This window comes from Thamnophis sirtalis, unplaced genomic scaffold, assembly GCF_051295495.1.
Source record: "Thamnophis sirtalis isolate CommonGarterSnake01/CBP01778 unplaced genomic scaffold, rThaSir2_p1.2 scaffold_2, whole genome shotgun sequence".
Classification (NCBI taxonomy): Eukaryota; Metazoa; Chordata; class Lepidosauria; order Squamata; family Natricidae; genus Thamnophis; species Thamnophis sirtalis.
This window is the reverse complement of record NW_028261382.1, coordinates 168,838,687-168,853,170: the sequence shown is the minus strand read 5'-3', so window position 1 is coordinate 168,853,170 and position 14,484 is coordinate 168,838,687. Positions and strand designations below refer to the sequence as shown.

Genomic DNA, 14,484 nt, shown 5'->3' with positions numbered 1-14,484 from the left:
GTGTTGCCCTGTTAGCTCCAGCGTGCATGTGTGTGCTGGCCAGCTAACTTTGGCCTTCATTATTGGTCATTTTTCGCCCTGCGGAGGCTTCCCTGAAGCCTCTGCAGGGCAAAAAACAACCCAATGTGCAAACCAGAAGTTCGGAAACAGACTTCCAATTTGCGCGCTGGGCCATTTTTCTCCTCTGAAGCCTCCTGAAGTCTCTGGTTTGTGCGTTGGGCCGTTTCTCTCCCTCCGGAGGGAGAAAAACGGTCCTACGGGCAACCTGGGAATTTGGGAGCGGCAACCTGGGAGTTTGGGAATGGCCCATTTGGGGGGGGGGTGTCACATGCATAGAATTATGGGTGTGGGTACACCGTGCACGCCCCCCCGTGCTTTTCCCATTTTTGGCATGCGATGGGAAAAAGGTTAGCAATCACTGTCCTAGGTATTTGGTTATAACTGCAGCCTTGCTGTACATCAGTTGGTTTGTTCCTTGCAGTGAACTCATGCTTATATTTGATTAGTTACAATACAGGTTATCCTTGACTTACAACCATTTGTTTAGTGACCATTCAAAGTTACAACAGCACTGGAAAAAGTGACTTATGACTGGTTTTCATGCTGGTTTTCATGCTTATGACCACTGTAGCATCCCCATAGTTATGTGATCAAAATTTGGGCACTTGGAACTGATATGTATTTATGACAGTTGCAAAGTTCCGGGATCATGTGACCACCAGTTTTCAACAAGCAACAAGTCAATGGAGAAAACCAGATTCTGCTCATTGTCTACAAACTTATTGAAGTTTAGAATTTTGAAATTATTGCTCACAATTTCACATTTTATAAATGTGAAGCACAACAGCAACAACATTCAAAAAGTAATAATTTTCTGCTTCAAATTTTCCTTCTATGAGTGTTATTTTTAGAAATAAACTTCCATGAAGCCTGATCATACTGGCTCTGGATTGTGTCCAGAGTTTCCTATGTAGGATAGGCAGCAATATAAAATTTTGAAATAAATATTCTGTATGAATACATAAATAACCCAACAAGACTCTCACAAAGTGTTGTAACGGTTTTAACAGTAGCCATGCAGACATAATATTCCAATCAATAATTCTTGCTGCATCTTTTTTCCCCCCACTTGCTTTATCTTCTATGTGGAAACATTCAGGAGTGATTTAAAATGGTATGGATCTCACATACTTGCATTTTTATTACTGCAATTCTAGTCTCAGACCTTTTCTGGGAAAGAAAATGGGTCAAATGATGGTAAAGATTCTAGAAGTGATAAGAACCTGACCCACATATCAAAAATAGTTTGCTAACACCTTAGCTACACTACCTTCCATTCTGAAATGGCTTGTTCTTCCTTCTCTATGTGTCCACCAGGGACATAACGCATTGATGAACAAAGTCATTTAGCAAATACATCATGTCAGCTGCAGATCATGCCATCTAGTGATATTGCACAGCAGCAAATGTTTGCCCAATAAGAATTCATAAGCAATACACAATTGTTTCCCCCCCAAATTACATAGAACTGGATGGGTCAATCTCTTCAGATCTATAATTTTAGGACCTCAGCATAGCATACAGAAGCAGCCAGGCAGACGCCAAAGCAATTCAACCATATCCAGACCATGCCTTGAAATGATTGCAAACCATTATGTTGATACGATGTTTTTAATTAACAATATATAGTTAATGCCACAACTCTACTTCCAGATGCCACTAAATTTACCACAGTAATTGTTGAACACAATAAAACAAACACACAAAAAAACAGCAACAACAGGCAAGTATTTTTTAAAACATCTGACTTTTTAACTGTGGTTAGTTCAACCCATAGCTTGGATTGATGTATATAATGAACCTAAAGTCCTCGTAAAATAAGAACATAAATATAATCCTATATATGTGACATTTAGATACCCTGTTGTTTAACTAAAGTGGAGTTGTGTTAACACACAAAATCATTTTTTTTGTTTTTGAGGAAAATGGATTTCTTTTATGAGCTACTTTGCTGGGAAGATACAAAATATGACCTTATGAATAAAAGCCAAGGATACTTAGAGACTGTATTTCATTTTTACAGCCATCTATTTCATGTCTAAAGCAACATTAGAAAGCAAGCTATGTCTCATGGGAATGAGATTCACTCCTATAAAGGAGCCTCTGAAAAACTGATCATCACGGTTCCAAATTCTATGTGTATTAATATCATAGAAGAAATACTAGCATTGAAAAATATAACATGGATTCTCCAAGATTTACTGATATGTTATCCTGCTTCCCAAGATTAGGAAGTTTCCTGTAAAAGGCCACAGATGTTTCCTTATCATTACACAGAAACATTTTTTTTAAATTATTTCATTTACAAATAAATATCACAGCAACTGTAACAAGTATGAAATAATATCTATATACCGGGGAGGGTAACTTGCAATGTCCCAGGAATCTTTTTATGGCTCCACATTTCACAAAGATAGCGTTGACAAAAAAGTTGCTCAATTTGGGTAGTATAATTTGAAGGCATGTTTCAAATTTGGTGAGATTTAAGAATCAGAATGGTAATAGTTTGAGTCAGACTCACATTCCGTATCTTAAAACGTTTTCCCCAAATTTAGCCACACTTTTTCAGGTGATGGTACTGTAGCACAACAATGCTACCTATGCCTTCCAAAATGTTTGAACTTCTCAAAAGTTACCAACTCCTTTTATACTCTTGGAATCTCTCAAGGGAACAAACAAAATTCACAGTAAAGCAAATATGTGATGGATGGATGAATGGATGCATCCATTAAGGCAGTATCCTCCATATACATTTAGATGTTGTCTTTCATATCATGACAGCCAGGAATTATTGGAGCTGAAGTCCAACACATAAGTTATTGGTCATCACACTCACAATCTCATGCAACAATTCAGGATGTAAGTGCAATACTATGTATGGGGATCTAAAATAAATTGTGGTGTGTGTGTATGTGTATGTGTGTGTGTGCCAATGAATTATTCCAGACTCCTGGAAACTGCTTGGCCAAGTCCATGCAATTTTCTTATTTTTGAAAGCGGATTGCCATTGCCTTCTTCCAAGATTGAGAATGACTGGTCCAAAATTACTTAACTGTCTTTGTGTCCAAGGCACACATTAGTCTCTTGGTTTTTAGTCCAAAGTCTTTAATCACTACATCAAACTGGCTCAAAAGTTACTAACATCAATACATTCTGCAAATAGAAGAACCAAGACAGACAGACAGACAGAGAGACAGGCAGGCAGCCACGCACACACAAGCACATGCACACACACACAGATTCCACCCAAGCTGCATACCGTGACTTATGGCAGCAAATTTGATTTTATTTTGGGCAGAAATACTGTTGTTGATATATTTGTGTGTGAGAATTTCTGAGAGAAAACTGGGTCAAATCTACTCTGGGAGAAACCAGAAGCTGTCTTAGTCATGCCTTGGAAAGCAGTGGTTAACTGCTAAAATATGAACATATTGCAAACTGATGTTTCACATTATTATCTGACAGAGGAATCGGAGAGAGTTTATGTCTAGTCTGCCTTAGCCATAAAGGCCAGCTGGGTGACCTTGGACCAGTCATCCTGTCTCAGGTCAACGCACTGCACAGGGTTGCTGTGGGGAAAATAGGAGGAAGAAGGTGTGTTGGATTTGTTCACCGCCTAAAGTTATTTACGAAAGTAATAAAGGCAGGATACAAATAAATAAAACAAAACACAAATATTTATCAGATGTTGGATCCTGCAGATGATCTGATGCAATTCAACCCAAAACACTTAAACTGAAGCTACATAACCTTCAATAAAGAGTGCATTTTCCATTTAACTACTGAACTGAGCTTTCATCTTATAGGAAAGAGGCACTTTGGAACATTTGCATAATGCTCAATTGCAGTCAGCACTTGAAGACATTTTAAGTTACTTAGATGGTCAGAATGCCACCTCAGACATCAGTCAACAATCATTCCCTGTGCAATGAAAAATGTTTTTATCACAGCCACTCAACTGCTCCTGGGTTTCTAAATAGACAAATGTGTTCTAAAATTCCCCTCATAATGTGCTTTGGCATATAATGTCTTCCTTTAATTAATTGTGCAACAGTACCTTGTTTAGGGGGAAAAAAACAATTTATCTATTAAATCAGTGTTGGCAATTTTAAAATGTGTGGACTTCAACTTGCTGGCTGGGAAATTCTGGGCATTGAAGTTCACATCTTAAAATGGCCAAGATCAAGAAACATTGTATTAGAGGAAAGAAGAGGAGGAAAAGGAGAATAATAATAATAATAATAATAAATATTCACAGCATTTCTTCTTCCTCAAAACACGGCGCTGCAGAAAGCAGTGAAAAAGTCTATCTACAACAGTAAAAGATAAAGGCCAGGCACAAGCATACTTGCCTAATGTAACTCCAAAATAATGAACCAGCAAAACCCCTTTTCCCAAGAACAGACTTACCATTTACCCCTTTGAGACTCCCATTAATGCCATCATGCTGCCTCTTCTGTGCATTCTTGAATTCCTTTAGGGATAAATAAAGGACTTTTCGTACCACCCTCTCTTCTGACCAGGGAATTCCATCACTATCGTCCTATTGGAACAAAAGAAATGAGAGAAGAAATTCACTTGAAGGATCTAAAACAAGGAACATTCACTTGCTTGAGAAATTGAGGCTTTAGAATCATCATCATCATCATCATCATCATCATCATCATCATCATCATCATCATCATCACCATGTATTTAATTTTTGAAAGAAGCATTGACTTTTTGGGCTGTTTTACTGGGTTCAAAAACAGAACCTTATATTCTATATTTTAATCTGCTAATTCTCATTTATTCATTATTTCTTTCACTTCAACATTTTTTTACACCATTTCTCCGATTCTCCTATTCATACCAGCCATCATGGTCCTTATACAGGAAACAAACTCTTTTTTTCCCAGTGATATCATTATCTACTTAAACTCTTGAAACATGAGCACATACATTATACCAGTCTTTTATGAACAAATGTTATTTATAGAGCCTATATACATTTAAATCTGATCTATATTATCAATATCTCTAATCTGATTTGCAGCTGCTATAGACAAATAACTATATGTATCTTACAGCATAACAAATAGTGCATATTTTCTACCTGTATAGATCAAGTATCATGTATGAAGTACCTTTAACTCACACACCCCTCACCCAGCATTTTTTATTTCATCAAGTCTCTGCGTGTTGACTTATCAGAATGCGTTCTTTGCCCTAGTCTTTTTCAAGGGCTGCGGAACTGCCAAGTGAGAAGATTAGTTTTTTGGATGACCTTCATTTCAGAAAGAATATCCCAATTCAGTGCCCCAGTTCAGCGAGAAATCAAAACACCAGCATCGGTGATCCATTACAGAAGGCAAGAACTTATGCATTCTGCGTGACAAACACAGTCAATCGGATTAGAGTATAACATCTTTTAAATAAATTATTCAAGTTAGTGGCATTTCTGCTATTTAAAGCTCAGAACAAGTTACCGAAGACAAAGAACAAATGTTTATCCTAGTTCTATGACAGATAATTTGATTGTGGGGAAACCAAAACAGGGAGCAAGATAGCAAAGCAAGTTAGCAATTTGGCAGAAGATTACACTGCAGGCTAGAGAAAGACTACTGTGCCGCAGTGACAGAATATTATGCCTAGATTGCTTTGAACATAAAACATATGCGGGTCCGAGCCAAAATTATAGCCTTTGCAGAAAACCTTCCAAGGAAAACATGTCCCATCAAAACTTTCTGTTATACTGTTCAGAATCAATCATTTCATTTAAATTAAAAAAAAGGGCAACGGGAAAAGCATTGCTGATGTAAATGGCATCTATAAACCCAAGCCTAAGAATTAACAAACTTAAAAAACTAAGAATAACAAATAACAGTTAAGAAATTGCATAATAGGGCTATAAACATTCATCACTACAGGAGAATTATTCCAGCTATTCTGTGGCATGGAAAAAGCCACAGACCACATTGGAATTAACCGCTTAGCTTTACCCCAAATCATCAGTTTCTGAGAAACCAGATTAACATTGGTCAGGTGAAGAGCTGGGGATTGAGAAGGGATACAACTGTTATCTCATGTCGCTAAATGTTAAGCTAAGAAACCACATTAATATCATAACTTTTGTTTGTTTCACCATAGTCAGGGCCTGAGGCCTGGACTTAGAAAAGCCAACAGGGTGGTGGGAGCCATCCTATTCCCTAGAGGGAGGAATGTCCGAAAGATGGGTGCTACAACAGAAAAAACACCTCTTGTAGGCCTTTTCAACTATGTTCTTTAATGGAAGGGACCCAACCTGATAGGTTGGGTAGAAACAACTGGGGTGATATATTCCCTTGAGTAAACTTGGTCCCAAGCCATCAAAGTGACAACTAGTACTTAGAATATTTGCATATTTCTCCATCAAACCAAAAGTTGGCAGCGAGAAGTTCATGAAGTCCATGGTGCTATCTGGTTGGGTAATGAAATAACTGCTAGTAAATAACTATGGCTCACGGAGCAGCAAGGATTCCAGAATTCAACCCTGAGCTACATATATTTTATTCTGGTGGATCTGTTATAAGAAATAGTACCATATATAAATGCTTATGTTAAACTAAGAATTGATTCACAAGTATAGTAAGTGCTTATCTACCATGGGCAAAGGATTACAAAGTAGAACATTAGTTACTATGTTCCATAAACCCACTTTTTCTTCTCTCCTTATCCTTGCCACATATACTTTTAATTTATCTTTAATTAAAGATCATATTATTTACCAGCAATAGCCAGTTAATAATAGAGTTTGCAGTTTGGATTTAAAATTGGGATTTTAAGTAAAACAAAGTTACAATAGTCCTACCTAATAAGCATTGGTTAAATTAGCTCAATATAATTTTGTTAAATAAGAAAAATTAAGCAACCGTATTGTATCACATCACACCACATCTTGTGTCATATCGTATCAAACATATTTATAACAATCATGCCAGAAAAATACTAATCAGTTTGAGATAGAGGTTGTATTTCTGAATTTTCAACAAGGGTTCAGGAATTAAAAGTATAAAATGTTCGGAGGATCAAAAATTTATTATTGTGGGTTATTTTTTATAAATCTGCAAATAAAAATAAAATTTAAAGCGTTTACTTTTACTACTCTAGGGAAAATCACAACATTATCAGAACTTCAGGATTGCATAATGGATATATGAGATTTCTTATGAACTGGATTCAGAGAAAATATGCTGCAGACAATGTCCCCCTAATTCATATAGTATGTGAGCAGATAACATTAATAAAAAAATGGCTAAGGTTTCCATACATAAATAAGCTAAAATTGAAAGCCAGTAGCACTTCTAAATTTATTATCAGTCTATCCATTTGTACTTAAAGCATCTCTGCGAGATCGTCTTCTGCCGCATACCTCCCAACGGTCGATAAGATCGCACAGGATGGGCCTGCTCCAGGTGCCGTCAGCCAGACAATGTCAGCTGGCGGCTCCCCGGGGGAGGGCCTTCTCTGTAGCCGCTCCGACCCTATGGAATGAACTACCCCCAGAGATCCGGACCCTACTCACTCTCATGGCCTTCCGAAAGGCTATTAAAACCTGGCTATTCCGGCAGGCCTGGGGCTGTTGACCTCTTGACCGAGGTCCAACCCCGATTAGACTGGGTGCATGATGTGCTTCTTTTGATTCTTGAGTATCAATCCCACCATCACACAAAATTCAAGAGAAAATTGATATTCCTATCACTTCTATGAAAAATGTTGTTCAAGGAACACACCCAACAAACAGGCATTTGAAAGGTCTTCCTGTATATCAGTCTGGAAACACGACAGGAAATTATATTTCCAGCCTTCCAGGTTATAAACAATGGGATGCAACATACAACAAAATTCAATATAAAACTTATTTTTTGGATTTAAAGCAAAAAACAGGCAGCACATTCTTCATTTCACCACCAAGTATTAACGATTTGAAGCTTTTGGTATTTTCAGTAAAAAATAATTAGAAAATATAGGGATAATTTTTCTTTAGAAGATACATCCTTTGTACATTAGGAGACAACAGCAGTTGTTAGAATGATTTTAAATGTGAACAATCACTCCCCAAAGGACTAAAGCTGGACATAAAATCAAATTAGCTCTCAGATACAATAAAGAACAGACTGGCTCCCTCTCCCCTCAAACTTGCATTTAATGAAACATTTCTGGTTGAAAAACCAGACTTAAAACATACTTCATTTATTAGTTTATCATTAGTTTACTCTTTTTACAAGAGATCCAGCTGTTTAAGAATAATGTTGTAAGTCAGCAAGTGTCACCTCGTAGTGAGGACAGCAAACAAATTTTAAAAATAAAGGAAATAAAAATACTTTTGACTGATTTTGCAGCATTTTCTTAAGTTTTGTTCCAGGCACTGAAGAAAACAGATCGTCTGATTCTGCTTATCTTTACAGCAGTAGTATCAAACTAGATTTCATTTGAGGGCCGCATCAAGGTTGTGTTTGACCTCAGGAGGGCAGGGTGAGCTTGGCCAGTTCGATGTCACTCATGTCGGAGCCGGTGTCTGTGGAGGCCTGATCGCTCTGCCAGGGGCTGGTCCTTCGTGGTTTCCAGGGTGGCCCCATGGGCCAGATCTAAGCACCCCATGGGCGGGGCTGGCCTACGGGCTTGAGTTTGACAATCTTGTTCTATGCAATCCAGGGTATAATCACCCTTTTATCATGCAGGCACTATATTATCTTTAATAGATTGATAAAATGTATCCATTGTTGATAAATGTTTATATAATCCTTCATCAACACCCACAGTATGGACAAAACCTTTAAGTTTATAATCTTACATCTATATAAAACTTACAAGTGCACTTGGAAGTTGCTGGAGTTAACATTAAACAGGAGGAGCGGACATAACAACTGCGCTATATTACGTTTTGCTGTTTCCTTCCTATGCTAATGAAGCAACACCACTTTTTACCTGACAATTTAAGGAGAAAATAGGAAATGATGCTGATTTATTTGGCCCAAATGACTGAAGTATTAAATTTAAATCTCCTTCATGGTGCCACAATAGGTGGTTACCCAGTTGAGAATACCTATTGGGCCAGATCTAGGTTCTTCACAATTGTGTTTATAGTTAAATTAAAACTCTACCATCTGTTGAAGTTTCATTCAACTTACACCCCCTAGAGATATTGGGATTTTGTCTTCCAAAATATCCAATCATGAAATATTTCTTGTGGCAGCACATGAGGAAAAGAAAACAAATTAACTTCCTTGGAATGAGACAAACAGGGCCTCGGACTTTCTATTCGGCCGGGTTCTTCTGAGGTAAATCCTCAGAGCCCTCCTTACGTCTAAGGTGTGCCACTTCCTCTCTAGTGGGCGAGAAGGGTCTGGACAAAAATTGGGCAAAATCAGCTCCTGCGACCTGTGGAAGCATGAACACACCTTAGGTGTGAAGGAGGGGTCCAAACCGCAACACCACTCTGTCCTGGTGAAAAATGCAGAGGTCCTCCCTGGTGGACAGGGCCTGCAGTTCTGATATCCATCTGGCAGATGTGATGGCCTACCAGAAACACGACCTTTAGTGACACTGTTCGCAATGGCTCAAACGGGCCCCCCATCAGAGCGTCCAACACCTTGCGGAAGTCCCAGGAGGGGTACCTATTTACGGTTCCACTACAAAACTGCGCTCGACTAAACTGCGCTCGACGAAACCGCGTAGCTGACGTCATCACAGGGCGACAACAGCTCGGAGACAGAAGCACGCTATAAACGCTAAACCTAAAATTAACCCCTAAACCTAACCCCCCTAAACCTAATCCTAAACCTAACCCTAAAGCTAACCCTAAACCTAACCCTTACCTTAACTTGAATCGGCTTGCTTTCAAAGCGCTATTTAAAGCGCCCTTCTTTCTCCGCGCTCGCTGTTGTCGCCCTGTTGATGACGTCATTGACGCGGTTTAATCGGGCGCGCTTTAGTCGAGCGCGGTTTTGTTGTGCCACGCCTATTTACTGTGGGTGGTTTGAGGTTGGACACCCCTTTCAAGTACTGCCTGACCAAAGGGTGATGAGTGAGTGTCTGGGCTCTGCCGCACAGAAGCACAGATGAGATGGCCGAGACTTATATTGTGCCACTATCTTAATGCTTTATTCTCAAATTAGCAACTTTCAGAAATAGTGAAAAACACTTGGGATATATGAGACAACATTCACGCAGCTGGCAAATGTACCCTTTTAAAAAATACTGCAGATTTTGGAGGTCTTAATCCAAAGGCTGCTTGCTATTTGCAGTGGAGAACAATCTTCCCCTGATAGACTCAGGGCCCGCTCTTCCAAAAACAAGCAGCAGAATTCAGTTAGATTTACGCAGGCATATTTAAAAAGAATAATGTGGAAGATGCATGATACTCTTCAAGAGTCTACCCACTTGGAAGCGTGCCATCAATTGTCTATTCCCTTTTTGAAAACAGAAGGGATGAAAGCCAATGCATGGGAATTCACTGAACTTCATGTTTACAGTGGGTCTGTTAAGTTTTTAATGGCAATGTGATAAGCCTGTTATATGGGGATAAGGAATCTACATGTAAACAATCTAACTTCACAAAGGCAGATTAATTACTCTAGTGTTCCCTGTTTTAGGAGTTCAGAAGAACTGATGGAATATTCTTTTTATTCAAAGTCTAATAGGCATTCCATCTAGAAAGAAGTAGTGAGCATAAAACAATTTGCATTAACTAGCTCACTGCCTCTTATTATTATTATTAGTCTCTCAGAAGAAAGGTCTAAGAGATTCTAGAAAAACTACATACTTTCAATGTACATTTATAAATTAAGGGAATCCTGGGTTATTGCAAAACTTGATTTAATTAACCAGTTGGAGAAAAGGTTCAAACTGTTCATGAAATCGTGGAAAAATCATATCTGTATTGCTGGAAACCTGAGGTGTATACTGTTTCAGGATTCTTCAGATTGAATAAATCTGTGTTCCATTCTTAGCCTTTTAGTCTATTCAGGCATTATCCCCCTCCCTCCCTTTCATTAGGGGTTTTGTGTTGTGTAATTCCTCCACCACAGTTTAAAAGCCTGGCCTTCTGTCCCAAATAAAATTGGAATGTAGTCAGAAAGACCTTATGTGCTGTGGTCTAGCTGGATTACAGCATATTCAGATTTGGCAGTGCTTTGACCAAAAGAATAGTGTTCTATGCTTCTATATGGTATTTCTCTTTCATAGAAGGATAACCGGAGCCACAAATGTGGATAAATGTGTAGTACTCTCTTAAAACTATCAAGGTTTTATTGCCTGCTATGTATTTTCAAAGGGTCATTTAGATGAGATGTTAAATACTTCATGTTTTGTTTTATATTTTTCTTAATGCCCCGGGGCCCTTAAATTGGATCGGGATAGCCTCTTGTTAAGTACTAAAAGAGCACCAACTTACAAGACATAGTTAAACATTTCACACATCTAGCTTGAATAGAAGATGGCTTGCCATTAACTGAATTACTTCCTAGTTTTCTGAAGCATCTGTCTCATCAGTGTCCAGGAATGGATTGCTCAGTTCATTGGAATTTGGACTTTTGGGCCTAATTTTATATCCGTTTTTCTCTTCTTGTGGAGTATTTTTTAAATTCAAATACACCGAATGTTGCCTTGGGTTTAGAGCCCAAGCTAACTGCTCTTAACATAAATGAAATTATTTTGATCTAATAGACATCTGGTCAACAGAGTATCACATGATCACTTATTATCTAGCAAACATTTGAAGCATCTAGTGGTGTATCAGTGTCACCGTCTTAAATTTTTTGAATTCTGACCATGGTTTAAGCTACAGTAGATTAGTTATAAAATGGTGATACAACTTTAGATAACTTATACCACTCAGTTTTATTTCTCACAACAAATAAAATGGCAATGAAACATGGAACTCTCAGGGCTATTACGATGTTAAAACAAGATCAACATAGCAGTGTTCCAATATTTGAGGGGCTGCCACAAAGAACAGAGAGTCAATCTATTTTCCAAAATACCAAAAGGGAAGGCAAGAAATAATGGATGGAAACTAATCAAGGAGAGAAGCAATCTAGAACTAAGGGGAAATGTCCTAACAGTAAGAGCAATCAATCAGTAGAACAACTTGCCTCCAGAAATTGTGGTGCTCCATCAGTGTAGGCTTTTAAGAAGAGATCGAAGAACCACTTGTCTGGCATGGTATAGACTCTCCTGCTTGAAGAGGGGTTGGATTAGAAGACCTCCAAGGTCCCTTCCAACTCTGTTATTCTTATTAATGGAAGGTGTTCAAAGTTGTATGTGAAATCTGGAATGAATTTTATCTGGCTTGCTTGATAATAGGACTAGCCTTCCTATTCTTAAAACAATGAGTAGCTTGTGTTCCCATATGACAAATTGAAATGTTTATCAAGTATGATGCAGAGGGGGGAGGGGGAGAGAGATATGATAATGATTTATAAATCAAAACCTTAATTTAGCAGATATTGATGCAATACACTTCAGTTGCTACAGATGAAATTCCTATCGTATGTATGGCATTTTAAATTACACCATAGTGCTGTCATGTGGATAGTATAAAATGACACATTTAATTTGCATAAGGACGTCATTTGTCTGAAATAGTATACTGTTGGCTGCTTGAGAAGGGGGTTGGAGTAGAAGACCTCAAAGGTCCCTCCTAACTCTATTATTCTGTTACCAGTCTATCTTTCTCTCTCACAAATACAGTGGTAGGGAAATATGATGGAGTATAAATATAATATTAAACATAATACACAGAGTCAATCAACAGGATTTCAAGAACCATCAGACAATGTTCAAGTCAAATCTCAAGTTTCTTGTAATAATTGCTAATTGACTCAGGTAGTAGTTGGGTATATTTATTATATTTAGATGTGTGTGTGTGTGTGTGTGTGTGTGTGTGTGTGTGTGTGTGTGTGAGGATAGGATATATATCCTAGCACCCTGGCCGCCCTCCTCCATCTCGGACTCCTCGCTATCGGCGGACTCAGTCTTTGGGCAGCAAGCTGAAGTTAACCCATGCTTGGACTAGCAGCGCCTAGGAGAAGTGTGTGTGTGTGTGTGTGTGTGTGTGTGTGTGTGTGTGTGTGTGTGTGTGTAGGATATATATCCTACTGCTGTTGTGCCAAGTGGGAATTATCTTACATTTAGATCATACTTTTTTGGCTAAAAAAGCTATTTTAATGGCCTATAAATCTATCTACAAATTTAACCATTATATGCTCCATTCTTAAACTATTCCCATGTTCCCAATTATGCTGATATCTAATCTTTTTTCTACTTGTTTGAACTTTATAAGACCTTCAGAACAAAAAAAGGGGGGAAAGATCATATGATATCTCAAGGGTATTTGGTTCCAAGATGTAGAATAATGTGGTTGTAGTTAAAGCTTCAACATTCCACTCTGGAATTATGGCTGATTTAAAGTGATACTTTAGAAGACTGCTCTCATATAAGCAACCACTATCTAAAAGGGATCATTTTCCAAGGACACTGTTTAGGAAGAGACAACACTTTGAGTTTCTTCTACTGAGATCTCCTCTTCATAAAATAAGTTCTTTTTTTTTTCTTTTTTGCAATGCTGTGGCTTAAGAATCACATTTGAATACATAAAATAGCTAGGAATAGGGATTACACAGCCTGTATGCTATGTAATTTTTCAAATTAATCCATTAAAACATTGTTCATGTTTTATCTCCATTAGTCCTTGGTGCAGCAGCTTTTCATATCTTTCTCACTTTCCATATGTACTGGATTTTTTAAAAAGTCCAACACATTTAAAGAGTTTCAGATTGAAACATTCTGACGAAGACCTTTTGTCCACTGCTCTTTTTCCATATAACAATTCACAAAGATAACACAGGCATGGTCCTTCAAGTCTCTTTCTCCTCATCCTTCCATTCCTTTTGCTAGAATTATTTGAAGAATTTAAGGAGATCCCAAAGAATAGAGGCAACCTATTTTGTTGACATAGTAGGGGAAGTTCTGCAAAAAAGCAAGATAGGCAAGTGAACGACAGAGGAGATTGCAGAGTGGAACTTATTTCTCTTTGCTCCCATTCTTCCTCTCTGCTGGCTCTTCCCTTTCTTCACATCATCATTCTGGCTTTTATGTGCTTCCTGACAGGCCTGTTCCTTAAGCCATCACTTCAAAGAGTCTACTTAAGACAATGCTGCTTTTCTGGCCTCAGTGATTCCAGTTTACACTTCCTTCTATTTGATTAGTTATTTTTCTCCTCCTCCTTTGTCCTCCCGATCTTATAAAGCTCAGCTTTTAAAAGGCTTACCAGTTTATTACACTTCGCAGATGTGTACTAACATAAATTCATTGTGTCTGCAGTACATATTCGCTGGGTCCGCAGTACATACTACTCCATTAACAGAAGCCAATAGCAATAGCAATAGCAGTTAGACTTATATA

General features: G+C 38.1%; 1 protein-coding gene across 1 annotated transcript in view; it reads right to left on the bottom strand.

Annotated features, from left to right (window-relative positions):
- The window catches only part of JARID2 (jumonji and AT-rich interaction domain containing 2), a 225,499-nt gene that overhangs the window by 111,510 nt on the left and 99,505 nt on the right, over positions 1-14,484 (bottom strand). Inside the window, exon 2 of the mRNA XM_087707415.1 lies at positions 4,471-4,603. Within this exon, the coding sequence (XP_087563541.1) occupies positions 4,471-4,603 (133 nt within the window). The remainder of the gene's footprint in view (positions 1-4,470; positions 4,604-14,484) is intronic.